This window comes from Botrytis deweyae (assembly GCF_014898535.1).
Source record: "Botrytis deweyae strain B1 chromosome Unknown BDEW_006, whole genome shotgun sequence".
In the NCBI taxonomy this organism is placed as follows: domain Eukaryota; kingdom Fungi; phylum Ascomycota; class Leotiomycetes; order Helotiales; family Sclerotiniaceae; genus Botrytis; species Botrytis deweyae.
This window is the reverse complement of record NW_024066213.1, coordinates 131,571-152,883: the sequence shown is the minus strand read 5'-3', so window position 1 is coordinate 152,883 and position 21,313 is coordinate 131,571. Positions and strand designations below refer to the sequence as shown.

Genomic DNA, 21,313 nt, shown 5'->3' with positions numbered 1-21,313 from the left:
TTAGATAAATAGTTTTAATTATACTTTAGAAAAAACAATCCAGTGTTTATTATCAAAATTACTAATAATCTTTAATTTAATTGGAATTTAATCTACAGATATAGATACCGAGTATATTCTTTAGATAAGGAATATAAGATTGGAATATAAATAAAATAATATAAAACGAATCCTTAAGTATATATTAGGTATTTAATTGAATATATTCTGGATATATAGATTTATTATATATGGATATTAATATTTAATTAAATTATTATCTCTTGAAATATTATTTTTAATGAAATATTTATTTATAAATAGAATTATTTTAATTAATAGATTAACATTATGCCTACAGATTAGTTATAATAATCAATTTAACTATTAAATATTATTAATTATATAAATATAAATAGAATTCTTATTAAAAACGATAATAATAATATAGATATTTTTATTGTTATAATAAGTTAATTATTGTTATTTAATTCTTTTACTATATATATTTTAGATAATTAATTATTTTCTTTATAACAAAAGAATTCTAAAAAAGATAATCATTTGGAGGGTAAAAAGGTAATAAACAAAATATTGAGTAATTAGAAGTTTATTTAATTATCTTATAAATTATCTCTTTTTTTTCTGATATTAGAAGATAGTAAGAATCTATATATATACTCCAATACTAGGAGATGTAAGTAAAAAACTGATTTTGATTATTTCTATAGATTATAATATTCAAATATAAATAGAATATAATAAACCTGTAAATCTGACTGATTAGAAATAAGAGATAACAAAATCTAATCCTGGGAGCTATATTAATAAGAATAATAATAATTTAAAGGTAATAGATATAGGATATATAGAGATTCTGATTATAGTATTCAGAATAGAGTATAAAAATAATTCTAAATCTTTATTGGCTAATCATTCATTATTATATTAATATTATATAGAGTTTTTTTATAAAATAATAGATTAGAATTCAGATTTAGAATATATAATAAAGAAGTTTGGATTGCTAAAATAATTATCTAATTAAAAAATAATCGAGTAATCAAAAAAAGTTTCAATCTTTTAGAATAATTATTTTCAAAAAAAAGTTTATAATATAATAATAAAGATTTTGAGAGTTAATCTGGATTTATCTTAATATTAGTTATTCTTAGATGATTAGTTAGATTAAATATAATTAAATCCTTTTTGGAAAAGATATAGGTGGAATGGTATATTTTATATCAATATTTCAGAGTTTGTTTGCTTAAGGATCAATTATAGGAATTATAATAGAATGTATAAATTCCTATATAATTTTTATTCTATTTTTTAATCTAATTTTGAGGAGATTAAGGATCAAGAAAAGAAATACTTTTTTATAATTATATATAATATAATTACAATTGTGATTATAATAAAAATATTCAGTTATCCGATTTAGTAATTTCAATCTCAGAAAATATTTTATATATTTATATTTTTTAAGTATTTAAATACTTTAATTGATATTAACAATTTAACAAATATATTTTAGAATTATAATTTAAGGCGGATTATTAAAAAGAAATCGATAATCTGTGTTTAAGAGAAATATAATATAAATAGATTCTAAATCAAAATCTATTAAATCTATTTCTTTAATTTGAACATTTAATTATAAAAGTAATAATTAGGGTTTTATTATTTAATATCAATTATATTTTATAGTAAGGGGAGATTTATAAAAGAAAATTATAATCAAGAGTATATATATAGTTACACTTATAAATCAATTCTTTCAAATTATAATATTCCTAATTATTAAATATAATCTTAAAATTAAGTAATACAATATAGTTAATACTTTTATGAATATATAGTATAATTCAATTAATGTTTTTATAGTATATTTATTATCCGATAAATTCAAAAAATTAGAAAAGGATATAATCATTAATAAAATCTTGTACAGACTCTATGATTTACCTTTTATATAGTTTAAGGATTTTATATTAACTCTAAAATTAATTAAAATAATTGGATGTATATAGAAACTATATATTTATTTTAATAAAGAGTATATTATATTTATTCTTTTTTTTATTAATAACTTTTAGATTATATATTATAAGAATAATGAATTTATTACTAAGAGGATTATTAATTAAATCAAATTAGTTTATAAACTTAAGGATTTAAATAATATTAATTGATTTTTGGGAATCAAAATTCTAAAAAACAAATTTATTAAAAAACTTTAATTAATATATAATATTTATATTAAAAAAATCACTAAAAAATTCAAGTTTAATAAAAATAGTATGTATATTCCATTACTAATCATTGAATTTATTAAGTTTAATAAAACAACTATTATATTAGTTATTAAGAAATATTAAAAGAAAATAGAGTTAGTATTATATACTATAATTATAATATATATTGATATTGTATTTATAGCTTTTCAACTAAATCATTTTTTTATTAATCTATTTTTTATTATATAAAAGCTATTAATTATTATATTATATATTTATAAAACACTTACTTTTTATTTATAAAATATAATTCCCTATTAATTCTATAACTTCTTATATTTTCAGATATATTATTTATAAACAACAAGAAAATTAGAAGATTATTTTAAAGGTATATTATATTACTTTTCAGAAAAATAGTTTTCTGGAAGGTATTACATCAATCTATTATTATTACTTTTATTACTAAAATAGAATTATTAGAGGTAAAGAAAATAGTAAAGGAAATAATAATTATTCTATATCTATTAAAAAAAATCAATTTTATAATTCAAAAACTAATAATTATTTTTTATAATAATATATAGTCAATATATTTAATAATAAATAAAAATAAACAGATTATTATTAAATTCAGATATATTGATATACAGAATATATGGTTGTATTAAGAATATATAAAAAGAAATTTCTATATTATTTATTTACTTATTGCTGATATAATAGTAGATGAATTAATAAAAAATTTATTATAACAGAAGTTCGAATACTTTTAATTACTACTTAATTTATAAATTTATAGAATATCGGTATACAAATCAAAAAGTTAGATTAAAAGTTAGCTAAACTATATTTATTGCTTTTTCTTAATTGAAAGATCAATTCTTTTATTCGATCTAATACACTTTCTAATCTTTTCTTTTACTAAAAGTATATCGAATTTATATTACTTATCCTCAGTAAGCTTTTTCACTTTATAAATCTTATTTTCAAAATATCAAATAAATTTAAAAGATTTTTTTTTATTTATAAAAGTCTTTAAAAACAATTCCTTAGGAATATACTTTTTAATAAAAGAATTCTTTTTTGTAAGATTAATTATAATAATTTTATAATAAGCAAATTTATATATATCGAAATCTATTAAAAGCTTTTAAAGAGTTCTATAAAGCTTTTCTAATCTTTAGCTTTATTATTAGTATTATAATTGATTAGGGATAGAAGTAAATATATATCTTTTTATTCTATACTTTATAAATATCAATATAAAGTTTTTCTATAAAGATTATAGTATTTAAAGCAATTTTATATATATATATTTTATAATTCCAGTAACAAGTATTCTTAATTCGATTGAGATTTTTATAATAATTATTTAAGATCTTTGTTTATTCGAATATTAAGGATTTTATATAATTAAAATATAAATAATTATTCACTAGCCCTTTAATGGATTTGTTAGATTGTAAGGATTGAGTTTTAATAAAGACCTTTAACTGATTGGTTTTAGCTTTTATATACTAAAGATTAACAAAAGGTAAATTATTATTAGGATTGCTATTAGAAATATAGAAATTATAGAATTCATATTTATCAAAATAATTGAATAAAAGAAGAGTTATGCGAAAGTATTTATTTAAATTATAAGAAAAACAGAATTTAACAAAAATAGGAGTAATCAATTCAAATTAATTATTAAAAAAATATAAGATTCCGAAATTATCTAATTCTTTATATTTGATTTTAATTAGTTTACAATCCTTTTTTATATCTATAGAAATTATAATAATCTTTTGAAAACTAGGAATTATTATATTATTTAGTTTATAAAAGAAATATAATTTAGGATTGTTATAATAAATATCTGGGGTAATATTATATAAAGTATACTATTAGACAAATTAAGGCTAATTTCAAATCAGTATATAATTAATCTAAAAGTAGAGGATAATATCTACTTTTAATAATATAATAGTAGAAACAGATATAAAAAAAACAATAGTGATAGGAATAAATTGGATAATTGGGTTAATAATACTTTCTAAAGGAAATTGTTAACGGATATATTGTATTTAAATAAGAAAAGCAATATAATTAGGATTGTAATAATTATTATTCAATAATAAGACAGAAGGAAATAATTGAGAAGAATTGAACAAAGGATTTCCGAAAAGGTTTTTAGGAAAAAGTAGTTACTAAAACAATAATCGATTAGCAATAGGATTTACAGAAGTAGGGATAGGATTAATAATATCAGAACTATTTTTATATATAATTAATAATATTATTAGAAAATTAATCGCTATTAAAGCAAAGAATCTTGGGAGTAAATGTGAATTATATTCAATTATAAATTTAGAAAAGAATTCATTACAAACAATAGAGAAAAAAGAAATAATAAAAGGATACTTTTTTAACTAATTATAATACCCTATCCTTTTAAGATTTTTAAATCAACTAAAACTATATTTATTAGAAAACAAATAATCTATTTAAAAGAAAACAAAATATAATAATATTAATATTTAAAAAAAAAAAATTTGAAGAAAAGAGTATATTTTATAGATTATATTCACTTTATATATAAGTAAAATTATTAAATCAATAATTACTTAAACCTCCTAAATATCTCTAATAATCTAATATTACTATTATTATAATTATCAACTCGATTACTCGATTCGAATAACAATATTGACTTTATAATATATATCTATAAATACTAGAATTAGAATCTATATTTTCTATTTATAACAGCAAATCAATAGGTATATATAGCAAAATGAAATTACAAGAAAAATATCTATCTACAATCCTTTGAAAACTTTTCAAATATAATAAAATAATTTCACTCCTTTTTTTATCAACTTATCTAGAATATATAATTTTCTAATGACTAGAGATATGTCAAATTTTCCTTTATATTATATTTTTATACTAATTATATAAATAATAAACATCAAGTTTTATAATAGTAAAAATAAGATGATTTTATTATATAATCTAAACTATACTAAGACTTTAACAAAGCACAATTATATTAATTTCCTTTATTTGTTTATATAAATTATCTTGATCTAGGAAATATATAATAAAAACTATATTGTAAACTATATAAATTAAATTATATAATAATTAGAGATATAATATATAAAATACTTTAGAGTAAAATAGTATTAATCGAATTAAACTACAATCCAATCACCACTCCCGTAATCGATATTCAATAATTATATAATATATAATCCTTTTTTCTCTCTATAAAAGGAGATTAGAATTCCAGTTTAGTATAATTCAATATATACATTCTTTTCTATCTTATACTATTATTATCTAATTACTCGTGCTCTACCGTAATATACTATTATCTTATATAATACCTTTTAATATACATATTTTTAAATTATAGTTTATTAATAAGATTAAGAACGAAAAAATAAATACTAAATTCCGCAAGTCAAGACTAGTTATTTAAGTATATAATAATACTAATAAGATATCTGTATTAATATAATCCCTAATAATCTAATAATTGTATTAATATATTTTAGTCTTACTAGTCACAAGTACTCGAAAAATAGATATAGGAATATATATTCAAGATATTACTCAGATATACACTCAATCCATTTTGAATTTGTATCATATTTTTTATATTCATACTTTAAAAGAAATAAACTTATTAATTAATATAATTTTACTAATTATTAAATTATTATATAATATTTCTGAAATAGAAAACCATTAGTTCCGGATATATTATATCTATTACTATAAAAAGCTTAAAATACAGCAATTTACATATAATCCTTATCTTTTGTATATTAATAATAAGGGGATTGGATTTGATATTATAAAACTTCAAACAAATAATATACTCATTATTGGGAATAGTATGTTTATATAAGTAAAAGACAAGCAATTCAAGTAGACTGGTTTTATAGTTAAGAATTGCAAGGAACTTATTTATAATTATTCGTTGAAATTTAATAGTATTACTTTTATACTTAAAGATGATAATATTCATTTTGATTAAAAGAGGTAATGCGATAATCTATAGCTTGTATCTATAGAGTCTATAGATATATATGATATATGTAATAAGATTCGAAAATATACTTTTATATAAGAATAGTATATTGTATAATAAGCCTGTAAAATATATATTACAATCATATATCAACCCAAAGTATTTTTCGATTTATTTATAGCAATGCAAACAACTCAATTCAGTAAGGATAATATTGTAGTATTAAACAAGTATATTAAATAACAAAAAGAAAATTCTATTAAAAAGCTCAAATACATACTACTTAATCTAAATTCACTTAAGATTATTATCTTTACTGATACCTCTTTTGTAAACAATAAGGACTATTTGTTCCAAATAGATTATATAATTATAATAATAAATAAATACAATAATACTAATATTATTCATTGATTGTTCATCAAATATAAGAAAGTCACATATAGTATTTTAACATTTAAATTATATAAATTAATTCAAAGATTCAATATCAATACAACAATCACTTCTACAATTAGCACCATTCTCGGTAAGGAGATTCTATTAGTTTTATATATTAATTCCAAGTCACTATACAATCTATTTACAAAACTAGGAATAATTAGTGAAAAGAGATTAATAATTGATATCATAATATTATATCAATTCTACAAATAAAGGGAAATCGTTAAAATGATCTGGATTGATAGCCCGACTAATTCGATTGATACAATAATAAAAAGAAAATCGTATCAAACTCTTACTGATCTGATTAATATAAATAAGATTGATATTAAAACAATAAAATGAGTAGAACAGGATTAAGGAAAGGAAGGGATTAATTCTACCAATAAGAGATCAGAGACTTTAAACCAATAGATGAAGGATATTTATGATTTCACGAATTTCTTTTCTGCCATTGTATTTGAAGCCATAAAAGAGAGTTCCGAATGTGTGGACAAGGGAATTCATTCAAAGGATTCACTTCAATACAAAGGCAACTGTATTAAGGTTATTAGGCGAAAGCGAAGGAGACTAGCTCTTTCAGTAGTGCCTATATAAGGCCTACTATTTCCCTCATTTAGCTAGCTCCTTAGATTGAATACAAATAGACATTTAGGGGCCTATATATAGTGGGAACCACGTCTTCCGTATCTCTCTCAAACCAACAGTAGTATATAAAGAAGTCATTATATTATCCTTTTGATTAACAATTATATTATTGATGTTGATTGTTTATTGAATATCAAAAATTAATATAAATTACTATAGCTCTTGATTTGTGTATATATCAATAGTTTTATTTAATTAATCCATTTTGTATATCCTTTTCTCGAAGAAAGTAATATTTCGAATAATAATAACCCACTTGAGTTTAAATATCCAGATATAATAGATTGGGGAATTTGATACATATCCGATAAGATATCTAATATTTACTTTAGAATTAGTTTTATAAATTCTTTTGTTTATATCTAATTCTCTTTCTTTATCTAAAGAATATATTCTATACCCATATCAATATATTCTACTCCAGTTTGGATAAAGATTAACAATTAAGTAATCCATAACCATTAAAACAGATAATTATAAGTATTTCTGAAATTAAATATTCAACACTTTATTTAAGAATTTAAAAAATCGAGTTTTAAAAGAATTAATATTATATAGATAGATAATAACTTGTACTGCTTTAATCTATAAAAGATTAGATATATCTACAAAGATCTGTATTTTGATCTATTTAGTAATTATCTCTTATTCTACTTATTCCAATTTATTATTTAATTTGTACATATTTGATAGGAATAATTTAAGTTCTATATTTTCGATTTTAATTCAATTTTTGAATATAGTATTTTTTATAATATTAATAATTAAGATATTGTTATTCTGTTTGATATAGATTATTGAGAGATTATATTTTCTGAGTATCTAAACGAGGAAGTTTTAGATTATATTGAATATTTTAAAATAAATCTTTTGGTATAATAAAAAGCTAAAGATCTTTTTATTAAATATATTTTTGATTATTAAAAGTCAGAATATTTCAGTATATATATAGAAAATCGAATAAATTTTATTAGATTTTATAAAAGGGATGTAGTAATTAGGATTTACTAGGAGTTTATAATATTATTTACTTTATATATATATATAAATAATCAATATATTCAATTCTAAAAAATCTTTTAATCTTTATATTCCTTGTTGAAAAAATAAAATATTCAAAAGCTTTTTTATTCAAATATCCTAATTACTCATATCAAAGTTGTACAAAATCCTTTTAAGATTTAAATAGATTTTTTGATCAGCAAAATAATCTTTTAATATTGAAATTGAATATAAAATATATTAAAAGATTTGGATTTATAAATATTACATTCAGATTAATCAAATAAAAAGAAAATAGTTTGTATTCTAGAAATAAAAGATTATCTTTATAAATATAATAAGTAATAATATAATTGTTTTCAAGATTGCCTTTTTATAATATAAAATTTATTTTTAAAAATTATATTCCAGCATCTAAAAGCTTTATTTTCAAAATAATATTGATATAAAATTTAAGAATATATATAATATTAGAAAAAATCAAATCATTTTTTGAACTCTAATGTTTTTAAAGGATATTTTTAATTATATAAATATTTTGTTTAATAATCTATATTTTTGATATTTCTGTTTCAATAAATCTAATACTAGTAAAAATATATATTTATATTTATTTAGAAAATCGATATTATGATAAGATATATTATACTATTACTATTAAATATAGTACTATCAAAAAGTTGATAGAATAGATTAAAAATAATAATATAAATCTTATAATTAATAAAATCTTGAATAAAATAAATAACTATTTTTAATCTAAGGTTTTATAAATTATAGAATGAAAATTATTATTTTTTGAGTTGATTTATTCTTTCTATTCCCAAGTTTTATATATATTCAACCATTAATCATCCTTAATCCTTTTTTATATATTATTACATTCCTTTTCTATCAATAAAATTAGATTTCAGAAATTGTATTTTTCAATAAATATAAATTCCACCAACCAGTATATCTTAAATAATAACTTCCATTTACTTTTTTATTTTTCCAATTAAATTCTAATTTATAAGGATATTCATATCAACCACTTATCCTTTTAAAATCTCTTTTTCAAATATTACTTTGTTTTCCTTATAATTATTAGAATTCTATTTAAATTTAAATAATAATTGAGAATATACCCTTACCTTTAAAAGCTTAAAGAATCCTAATAAATTAAATCCATTAAAAATATCTCCAAATATTCAAAAAATAATTAGAAATTCCAAATTAATTATTAATTTCAATCTAAATAATATAATATTTATCAAATAAAAAACATACATACTCCCATAACTTATAGAAAATTATAATTACTAATTATCTTCCATTTCAACATAATATAACTTTATAGTTATATAAACTCTAATCTATTTATTATACTATTTAATTAAATCGATTTAATCTATAATTATTTGCTAAAGAATATTTCGATATTCTTAAGTAATAATAAATTTTGTAATTATTATAATAAATATAAGCTTATCCTATAGCTTTTAAATAATTGTTTTAAATAATAAAACATTAATATTATTATTTTCAAAAGTAAATTTTATAAAATAGAATATATTTATTATTTCTGTAATCCATTTATAAACATCCTAATATAATTTATATATGATATTATACTTATTTTTTTATATCAATATTCTTTTTAAAATATAAAATACTCAACTAAAATATTTTGAAAGTAATTATTTTAAATTTTACAAGCTTAAGTATTAACTTTTTAAAGAATAGGGATAAAATCATTTTAATATTTTCTTCTAAATCCTTTTATTAAAATTATTCATAAATATTAAAATCAAAAAGATACTTTGCTTAATTATTTAAATTGTATTTTCTTATAAGATCAACAATTATAATAAATTCAAATAGATTTTTAATAAGCCAATCTTTATTATAAATATAGATTAATTAATAAAGAGTTTTTTATTTTCCAAAATTCTTTAAAACTAATTAAAATAATCAAAATAGTTTTGGAATTAAATGATTTAACATCTTTCTAAATACCTTTTAATATATAAAGATATTATAGATTTAAAAACTATTTTGATTAATATTCTAAAAACGAGTTGAGTGATTTTAAGGTTGATTTTGATCTATGAAGTTGTCCCGAATATACCCACGCGCATCTATCACTCCCCTCTCAACGCTCTATCATGTACATAGAACATGATCAATCCTACACCGGGCTTATACTATACCAATATAGTTACTATCTAATAATCACTTTAATTAAAAAATAAATATATAAAATATAAAAACTAAATTGATTTAAAATATATCCTAATCATACCTACTTTATATCCCTCATCAGATAAATCTTGTCTAATTAAGTCTATAAAACACACAAGTAAAATAAATGGAATAATATTAATAATCATAAAATTAAACTACTTTGACAGAGAGTATCAGAATTAGTGCTTGTAAGGTTATACTACACGGTGAATTTCCGTAACCAACAAGTATATTATACTCCTTAACTAACGCTCCTACTAGTCATCTCGTATCCCTTCTTTACCTTCTTCGTCAGATAGGTCTCGTAGACCCAATAAAGGAATAGTATTATTATATCTTTATTATAATTCTATATAAGGATAGCTGTTTATTATTAATTAATATTAATATTATTATAATATTTATATAAAAAACTTATTAGAAAAATTTATAAAAAAATTTATAAAAAAAACTTATTAGAAAAATTTATCAAAAATTTTTATTAAAAAATTTTATTAAAAAATTTTATTAAAAAAACTTATTAGAAAAACTTATTAGAAAAACTTATTAGAAAAACTTATTAGAAAAACTTATTAGAAAAACTTATTAAATTTTTTTATATAAAAAACTTATATATTATTTAGTTTGATTAATTGAAAAAATAAAAGACTTTATATCTAATTGATGGGAGATAAATCAACTGGCCGATGTTCTAAGCCATTGAAGTAATTTCCAGATTCCCCTAAGCAGACAGCGAGGAGAATTTTATTGTATAATTAGTTCAGACACGCAGTGGCTGCTGTAAAACTGCGTGGTGCCGTTCGATGATGGCCTCCTTCATGAATGGGCTGCGAGATCTGATCTGTTTACCCCATTTGAAGACCGCGAATGGAGTAGCAACAAGCGCTAAAGATAACAACGCGAGAAGTGAGCTAGCCCATTGAAATCTGAGATCCGTGTACATTGATGCTGAAGCAAGTGGAATAAACGCAAGGGCGGCGTTTTCGATCAAAGCGCTTGCTGCATACTTGCTATATGCATCGACAAGATAGTTTGCATTGCTTACTATGATGGCGGTTGTCCCAGAGCCCACCATTGCCAGTCCAATGGTGGGTACCATTCAATGTATGGCAGAAACTGATGTCCACCCATACAAAAACTTTCCACCTGTGACACCCAAGAACCCTCCAATGACTGATGGATACAATCTAGCCTCAGGAATAGTTGTACCAGGAACTTCGGTATTTCGTACAGCGGAGTCGTAGTACCAGCGATTGGTGTACATACAAAGTCCACATTCAAATACCTCACCGATGCCAATAGCAACTTGGACATATCCTGCTTGTAGGGAGTTCCAACCATAGAGTTGTCCATAAATCTGCTCGACAGATTGAGTAAAGAGGTAGATTGTTCCAAGACTAAATGCAGCCCAAAGAGTAGCCAAAAAAACCACGGATTCTGTGAAAAGCATATACAAGGGCCGTTGCACGCTGTTGATGACAACTCGATGCAATGGTATTCGATGTAGCTCTTCTTCCGTGTATGGCACCCTTCCTTCCCGACGTAGTTGTTTAGTCTTGGCAAGCAATGTAGCCGATCCGCGGCTTTCAGGGAGGCCGATGACGAAGATTGGGAAAAAGGCGGCGGTCCAAATTGATTCAATAAAACCTATCCAGCGCCAAGAAAGAGATGGGAGACTCTAGCTGGCGCTTCACAATACATAGGGGAAGTTGGGTTAGTAGGAACTGATTGCTTTTTCTAAACTACACGAAAAGGACTTATAAATACTAGCTAAAATAGAGACATATGACCAGCACGTGCTTTCTGCGCATAATAAGTATGTGAATATAGACTAAAGCCAAAGATCTTTATAGTTCATTTTAGGCGAAAGCGAAAGCTAGCTCTTTTGATAGCCCTTATATAAGGGCTAATCCCTTTCTAGCTAGCTACATTATTAGATAGAATTCACATTAACAATTAGACTCTATATTTAGGTTCTATATTACTCGTATTCTACTCAAACTAATAGAATATAACAAAACTTATAAGCTTCTATAGCTTTTCTAATGGATGCAATAACTGATTTTAATTATGAGAAAAGAACAGATATTTGATTGCGTGATTGAAGAAAAATTATAATTGAGAGGCTGTAAATAAGAATAGAAAGAAAATTATAATTATCAAAATAAACAACTCCTCATCTATCATAGTATTTATCTCCAAACTGTTTGCACATAGATTTTGACTACTACTCCATGCACAGCTAATAGTCACTCCAATCCGTGCAATTCACACAAAAGTGTAATCAATCATTGTGAATTTTTAAAAATTTATGTACAGAGAATAAGAATCTACCTACACGTTGAATACAAACCGGCTCAATTGATCGCAGTTACGAGGCGTACCAGCGCCCACATCTACTCCATTTCAAAACATTCATCATCATCCTCTTCTTCTCCTTCAGTTGCAGTTGGAGTAGAAACTACGGTTACGCTTGTGAGACTTGGAGAAGCGGATTCAAGAACGGATGTTGTGGGAATAACAACAGTTTGTAGAGTACTAGCAGAACTAGCTACTGAAACTGTCGTTGCAATTGCTTCTTTCGAAGTAACAGAGCTCGAATATGCCACAGAAGCTGTCGAGCTTGGGGCGCTAGTCGATATGGAAGCAGTCGCAATAGTGGTGCTCGTAGAATTTGAAGCCGCGAGAGCATTATTACCCGCCGTAGCGATATCCTCAGGATCTAAATGATAGAGTAAAGAACCCCATCCAAGACTATCGTAATGACCTGATCCCTCGCCCCAGGAACCTGCTCCGCCCTCAAAACCACCCATCGTGGTGACGGTGTAGTTCATGTATTCTTTTGTCCAGGGCGCGTCGACGCCTTTGATTTGTCCGTAATGTGCGTAGAGTAATTCCCATGTGGGGCGGTAGGAGCCGCGCGAATCGTCGCTGACTTCGGTGTAGGATACTATGCCGTTGGTGTAGGGTTCAAAGGGAACATCGTTGTTGAGGTTGTAACGCGCGTAGTATTCCGCACTGAGGGCATGTTAGCTTGATGATCTCACATATTTGTGAAATGAAGTAAGTACCCTAGTAAAATCTTGCTATTGTTGAAACCATACAGATCCTCGCCCTGATTCCAGGCCTGCTGTGCAAGAACTCCAAGCAACTGAAAATCAAGCCCGGTATGTCCTTGATCACGTCCAGCTTCTTGGGGTTGTCCCATGATTTTTCCCGTCTCTGGCTCCGTAACGAGATTCGAAATACAATTGTTGATTCCACCATTTCCAGATCCAGTCTTGAAATAATCGACTGCGTAGTCGAATAGTGTGGAATTGTCTGTCAAAACACCAAATGCCATCACAGAGGCCATATTGCAAAGTTCCCAGTTGGCAAAGAAATGCTTGACATTATGTTCGGATCCAGCGCTATGGTTGAGGAAATATAGATTCTTCGCCAAGAAAGTCCTCTCAAACATGGAAGTGAAAGTAGCCAAACCGCTGTCCGCAAAAGGAGCATAGTCTCGGATGAGTTCTGCAGCATTTGCCAATTCATGACCTTGCAAACCAGTTGTAAGATACTGATCATCCACACCCTCATCATCGAAATTCTCTAGCTTTTCTCCCCACGCAGTGAGAATGGCCGCTGCAGCTTCAGCATACTGAGCATCCCCCTCTATTTTCCATCGCAACCCAAGTGCGAAGGCTGCGGCAGCATCGTGCCAGAGAAGCTCGGCGTTGGCGGTTATATCAGCAGTAGCATCGCGATAAACGCGCGCGACAGCATTGTTTGTGTAGTTTGATTGACCGTAGGAAATGCTGGTGAGTTTATCCCATGAGCTTTGCCATGGATCGAGTTTTTGAGCGAGTTTGGATTTGATGCGAGTGATGTCGGTCTCAGATACTAGGAGGCCAGGGTGAACGAAAGCAAATGTAGTATTTACAAAAAGAAAAAGTTGGAAAAGGAGTGTGTGAGCCATTCCGATATGGATCAATTTGCTAATAAAAAGAGTGACTAGAAATGAAAGTAATTGCTAAGGACAAAAAAATCTATTAAGTTTAGGAACATTTAAACAACTCCATATGGGAGAATAGAGATCCAAAATAAATTCCAACAAACTACCTGGTATAACACCCTGAATTCTGCGATCCCGCATGCCTCTATATGAAACAACATCAATAACAATAGGAGCTTGCGGGGGTAGATCCGGCAATTGTCTCCGGCCAAAGAACAATCTACCAGCCAGTCTTGGACGTTTCAATCCGAGGGGATATGGATGAAGGAGACAAAGTTGGTAACGGTTGTGATTCGCATCCCGAAAAGTTCGCAAAGTATATTAAAGTAGACTGGGATAGATTGCGGAAATTAAAGTACCCCGTATGTCCGTCCCGAGTGGGGAATATCCACTTTTCATGTCATGAATGGGAAATTAGATAAGCTGAATGACTTTGGCTTTACCATACTCCCTATATATAAAAGTATGGTCGTTGAAATTCAGAGATCTAGACCTAGATGAATTTTGGTATGGTTGATGTGGAATTGAATTTTGATTTCGGTAGGTACAATGTAAAATTGTTAGGTGAAGGATTAGGTGAAAGGGGAGAAAGGAAGTCGGTAATTCCTGGAGTTTCTACTTACTTACAATACACTGATTTCCTTTGATATATGCTGCCGTCTACAGCATTTCTTGTCAAGTACCTGGTCCACCATCTCACATAACATCTAAAATTGGTAGTAGCTTTGTTTGAGATCATCGCTGCCATTAATTTTCGTGAGCGCCGTTCTTGAAGACTTTAGGATCCTAACTTTTGTAACTAAAGGAGATTCAGAGAACTCATCATTAGAGACCCAAAACGAAGCAAACAACGGCAAAATTTCCACAAAGTTGATGAAGTATCCAAATTCTTTATATGTCGTCTATACTTTTGAACCGTTGCCATACTCAGCCTATTCATCGAGACCGCCTTTCGCAGGCATTATTTCATCTCGGAATTGAGTATTGGATATTAGATATGGTTGATTTGAAACCTCAACGGAAGAGAGATACATACAAGAATTCCCACTGGCAACCAACTCATAATATGTATAATTGTTAACATCTTGCCACTATACACAAGCCCAATGCTATCATTTAACCCCTTGGCCGCGACCTTCGCTATGATAATATTTCAGCTGACATCATCTTTGGATATAATTTTCTCTCTATCGTATCCGTAAGAGTAGAAAAGATGCATGAATAAGTAGATTTTGGGAGTTAGCTGGAATTCTCCTGCTTTCTTAAAGTTGTAGATACTCGCTTGAACAACTCCTCATGATAGTCAAGACCTTTACTTGGACAAAAGCTAACTCCAACCTGATACTGCGTTCTGGATGAGTGACAAACCATTGACCAGCGCAGGCGAGATATTATACTTTTCTCCCACGCTGACAAATCTTCTACACCTTCTCGTCCTATCCTTCATTTCCCAGAAAGTTTATTCTAACTTTTCAAATCAAAGTATGAATGATGTTGTTTGGTCAAGATTCTAAGAAATGATAGGATTTTGGTTGATATTCATTCATTTCCACACTTTCATCTTATATCATCATTCTATTCTGTATTGATTAATTCATTCTATTTCTCCAGCCTGGGACTATTCTCACAGAATAGGCTAGGACGACAGTTCTAAAGTTCGGATTCAGATAGGCGCGACTGAATTGGACTTTTTCTCTTCTGGGTTGACTTCTATTTTCGCTCTGTTCCGTATTCCTAACATATGAATCTAGCTGATTTCATTTATTAGATCAATTACAATATCAATAGATAGATAGTGTGACTTGAGAAGTGTTTGGTTGTCGTCTCACGTGGTTTTAACATGAAGATTCTTTCGCTTAAACATCGAATCAAAAGAGGCGAAAATTTCTGATGTGGTCCGTGTGGGGCGAAAATTCACCTTCATTATTTTGAACATTCTCGACATCTGCAACAAATATCAAGCATCTTTGATGGTCTAACGGTCATGATTTCCGCTTGTCATCAACTTGGCAAGTCGCGGGAGACCGGGGTTCGACTCCCCGTCAGAGAGATCTGAGCTCATGTTTCATTCTTTTTGAATTTTTGAGAGGCACATTTTTGCTCTCAAGATAGTAAGTAAGTAGTAGCTAGTAGGTACATATATATATATATACCTATCTATCTACTCAAGTTAAAATTTAGACAACGGATTTTTGATAGCAAATAAATATGTAATATATGATGTGAAAAGCTTTCGGTGGCATATCGCTTTTGTCAGAAAAAGGACATTTCAATCCGTTGGTAATTCCCGACATTACTCCGAAGCTGTAGCCAATGAAAATCTTCCGTTTGTCAATTTCACGTGCTCTTTTCTTTCTCCAATAGTTTTTGTTGCATATCGTAAAATTGTCCGTCACAGAATCCTTGGGGTTCGACTCCCCCTCAGAGAGGGGAGGGGGGTACCTATGTATGTATATGTGTGATTAAAACTTAACTTTTTTTTCTTTCTCTCTTTCTTTCTAAGGACTTTCTAAACCATCCATCAATGGAAAATTTCGAATTTCATTTATTCCTATGATTTGACTTATGATAAGATAGATCTCTCTCTCTATTCATTGAAGAAATGAATATGCAAATCTGGAAATTCCTGTAATTCATTCTCTCAGACTACTTTTCAATTGTTCTAATCTGTATCAAACATTCGTCGATTTCAACCACTTTATTCTCATTGCTCTAAAAAATTTCACACTGTTACTTTGGCTTCTCTTCATTTTTTCTCCTTCCGATCCAACGATATTGGAAAAACCACCTGACTTATATCCTACCTCTGTCGCTATTTCACAGAAGCTTTACCGCACGGGTGACCGAACATGATGAGGATCTGTTAGCATCACTCCAGGATCTCTCCACTTGGGGATACTAAGTAGTAGCATAGGTCATCCAAGGGATTGATGGAGTATCTGATGTTCAGTTTCTATGGGTCTGATAGATCTCGCACATTATGCCATGCGTGATGGATTGTCCCTTTGATTTTGCATACCCTCGGGAAGAAAGACACACCTGTCAGCGCTAGTGGCACGGCATTCATGTGGCATAATCATCTTATTATTTTCTGGTCATATTCAATGATTTCATATTGTGGCATTGGACATGACAGAGGCAGTGCATTTTTGCTCGAATGCCATATGGCAAATTTGCTTAAATCGAACTACTTTTGAATATTTGAGCACAGGTTTCATCTTTGAGCTGTCTGAAAGCAAATGCAACGAAAGTGGAAAGAAAGACTATTGGCGGGGTACCTAATGTAGCGACGAGATTCCAGTTATACGGATGGGTCGTGATGGCTGTTGCTTCTGCAGTGGGACTTTTGTTGTTGCAATTGTGGGAAAGATTTAAGGTAACAAGTTTGCGAGTCATTTCGAATTAGAACAGTTAACCAGGTCCCGTTTACAATGTCGTCAAAATGTTTGATGGTTCCGCGAAATGATGAGTGTTGATGTTTTTGATATAAGGCTTATGAAAGCACGACGAACAGTTTGAAATGTGTGGATCAATTAAGACTATGTGGATCAGGATCCACTTGCGTTTTCTTATAATACTTATTTATGCCCATGAGACTTGCATGCCCGTAGCCAATCTTCATGTGCCGATAGACTTCACAACTACTTCAGACATGAATGACATGTTTTGAAAAGATGTTCAATCAAACTAAAAACATCATTCGATTGTTTGATTTTCTCTGCACATGAGGAAAAGAACACATAATTCATTTGGCTCCAGTGATATCATCCATAACGCCATCAATGTTCTGTCGTACATAAGTAATCATGAGAGCCATTAAATAACCCTCATCCAAGACCGCCACACTACCCAGCTAGACATGAATTCTCTTGCGTTTGACAGTCACTAATGCTAAAACCATTTGCTTTTCCACCGTTGAATGCATCCGCACATGCATTGAACTGTATATCGCAACTTCTTTGCAAAGCGGCAGCTTCATTTACAAATGTGTTGCCATTGACCGAGAAAGGACGAGCTGAATCTCCACTGTTGGTGACGGGTGGTGCCGCTATACCTCCTAGTGCAGAAGTCGAGGAGCCTGCAGAAGATGAAGTGGCAGGTACAGATGATGATGTAATGGAAGGTACACTTTTTGCGATGCTGGAAGTGCTACTTTTGGACGCTTTCGCTGCAGAGAAAGAAGTCGAAGCTGATTTTATCGAACTTGCGGAGGTGCTCGCCACTGGGTTGGTGTTGTCCGGACCAGCTGCGACTGCACTGGCTGCTAAAGCTGCGGCAGCTTGCCCACCGGAACCTTAAAATTGTCAGTATGGTTTTTGGTTCTATGAGTGGAAGACAGAAAAAAAGAAGTGACGACTTACCATTATTAGATGCAGCGTTTGCAGTAGTTCCGGATCCGATGACGGTAAATTTAGTACAATCATCTGCTGTACCTCGCTGTGCAACAGGCATAATTGCAGGTTGATGATTAGTTGACGAAGCCATTGTACACACACGATAGTTTCCAGCCGGTAAGCCGCCGTTAACAGTAGCAGAAAGAAGCCCTTGGCCGTTTCCAGCATCATTGATACCCTTAAAGAAGGCGAACTGAGTGGGATCCAAAGTTCCAGTTGGGTTGAGACTGGACCCCATATCCTGCACGGTTACGTGTGTATGCCCAATAACTACCTAAAATGAAGTATTATAATTAGCAATGGCCCGGAAAGCAGAGGAAATCAGAAGGACAATGATGGATTTAGAAATCAAGCGGACGTCAAGCAGGATGAAGTGAAAAGACCTACCCCGGATGAATCAAGCTGCTGTGGAGCGGAGAAGTAAGTGGAATCCGCATTAGAAAAGGAACCTGGAGTGATGTTGGACATTTGGACAGTAATATTGAATGTTGTATCAGATTTTATCGTTGCACTACCAGCCAAAGGGAATGTAATGATCGACGACATCATTTTGTTTTTCGCGGGAATTTGACCCATCGCTGAAAGGCAAATGAGTAGATGTCGACTTAGAGATAGGGAGGCACTCACGGATTCCATTACAAGACCCAGTTACAATCTGAAGGCCATTGGTAAGAGTTTCTCCTGCGCAAAAGTTTATGAAGTTGTTTTGCGAAGTCGCAGAAGCGGCCTCGGAAGCTTCATTACCACCAATTTCAGTAAGCCCGTCACTGAATGAGCCGCTTGCGATGGCGTTTTGTGCAAGGGTAAGACTGGTGTCATCGCCGCTCGTTGCCGTGGCACGTTTGTGGATATCCTGGTGTCTCCTTGCATTTAGGCCTTCAACCAGGCCAGCTGAAGCAAAGAGGGCGAGAGCTACTGACTGCAAACGCATTATAACTCTTGATTGATCGCCCCTCGGCCTTTTAGTATATTCGCAATAGAGGGATATAAAGTATAAAAGATATGGTATATATATTACAGTGTGTAAAAGCGACGCAGTCGTGCAACTTCAGATAAAAGAATGAAGAAAGTGCTATCAAAGCACGAAAAAGAATGTAAATATCACGAAAGAACGTATGCGCACCAAAAGAAGGTGAATCGAGAAAGTCGAGATTAAGACTTATGATGAAAAGATACTTCTCAATGACGGTAGCATCATCACTCATATATGCCTTCTCTTTGAATTTCAACTGACATGTCTGTGCCGTGAGCCGACGATGGATGGTAAGCCCAGCTTGATCTTGACCAGATTCGACGATTTCATTTGCTAGCAAGACTTGCATTTTGTCAATTGAACTTGTATCAGCCTGTTTGATTCACCCATCTCGATTAATGGTTTCGGCTTCCAGGAGATATGAACAGGTTGTATTACAGTTTCGTCCCAAGAAGAATCAGAGAATAACAGGTAATGCAGGGCTATTGTAACCCAGCCTTTTGATCTGATAGAACGAAGATAAATTGCAAGGAGGACAATATTAGTACGGCTGCTGGGGAAGACGCAAGAGATACGAGGACTATGACGGAAAGTCTTAGCGATGAGAAGTCTTTCAATATTGTCATGGGTATTGTAGCTTGGGATGAACATGTATCAAGTGCCAAAATATGATACGCTTGTTGCAAGAGATGAAAAACCTCGCGTCTGAAATTGTAAGCAGCAATAATATGACACCCCTGAACCCCAAAACTTCAGGGAGGGCTGAATGCATCAATTTAGGCCACAAACATCGGCAAACAACTTATTAGCTTTTTGACATCGTGAATGTTGACATTGTCCAGAATGGAATGATATGTCCAAAATTCATGTAAGAAGTTATTAATGTCAGTAGTATCTTGATGGTGGCGTGGAGCATCGAAAAGCAATCGGGCCATCTTATCTTATCGCCGGATAACCTCATCCCTGTCATTGTATCAGAACATGTACAGCGGGTAACATGAGACGAAGACAACAACATCACAGGAGGGTATGGGATGAAGGACTGCATTGGATGACACTGATCAATCCATTGCCAGAACCCCTCCTTCAGCCTTACCCATACCGGATTGCCATTTTCTTCCATATATCTGATCCTGCATGGCATTCTTCCTTATGAGTTCATGAGCTTCGTCTGATCATAGGCTGATGTAATCCCAGAATTTTTGAACAAGGTTCAAAGATACTCAAGTGCTGCTCAAACTCGCATCAAACCGATCTAGCTTACCTTTAATTCTTGTCTGTTTTCTTCCATATAAGTCGTCTTGGCAATATGGGGGAACAGCCAAAAATGCACCCACGCTGCTACAGTGTGTGGACATGTGGGCAGGTATCAAATCATCA

At 29.4% G+C, this 21,313-nt stretch overlaps 3 protein-coding genes across 3 annotated transcripts; all 3 read right to left on the bottom strand.

Annotated features, from left to right (window-relative positions):
- Positions 1-11,329: 11,329 nt before the first annotated feature.
- Positions 11,330-12,019, bottom strand: EAE98_003257 (uncharacterized protein; the record flags this gene model as incomplete). The annotated part of the gene is made up of 2 exons (XM_038950877.1): positions 11,330-11,579; positions 11,703-12,019. 2 exons carry the CDS (start codon positions 12,017-12,019, stop codon positions 11,330-11,332), a joined length of 567 nt encoding a protein of 188 aa, XP_038812341.1.
- A 946-nt stretch (positions 12,020-12,965) lies between these two features.
- Positions 12,966-14,530, bottom strand: EAE98_003256 (uncharacterized protein; the record flags this gene model as incomplete). Its single annotated transcript, XM_038950876.1, has 2 exons — positions 12,966-13,587; positions 13,641-14,530. 2 exons carry the CDS (start codon positions 14,528-14,530, stop codon positions 12,966-12,968), a joined length of 1,512 nt encoding a protein of 503 aa, XP_038812340.1.
- Positions 14,531-18,411: 3,881 nt separating this feature from the next.
- EAE98_003255 (uncharacterized protein) lies at positions 18,412-20,282 on the bottom strand (the record flags this gene model as incomplete). Its single annotated transcript, XM_038950875.1, has 5 exons — positions 18,412-18,860; positions 18,928-19,234; positions 19,348-19,538; positions 19,588-19,872; positions 20,084-20,282. 5 exons carry the CDS (start codon positions 20,280-20,282, stop codon positions 18,412-18,414), a joined length of 1,431 nt encoding a protein of 476 aa, XP_038812339.1.
- Between the last annotated feature and the right edge of the window lie 1,031 nt (positions 20,283-21,313).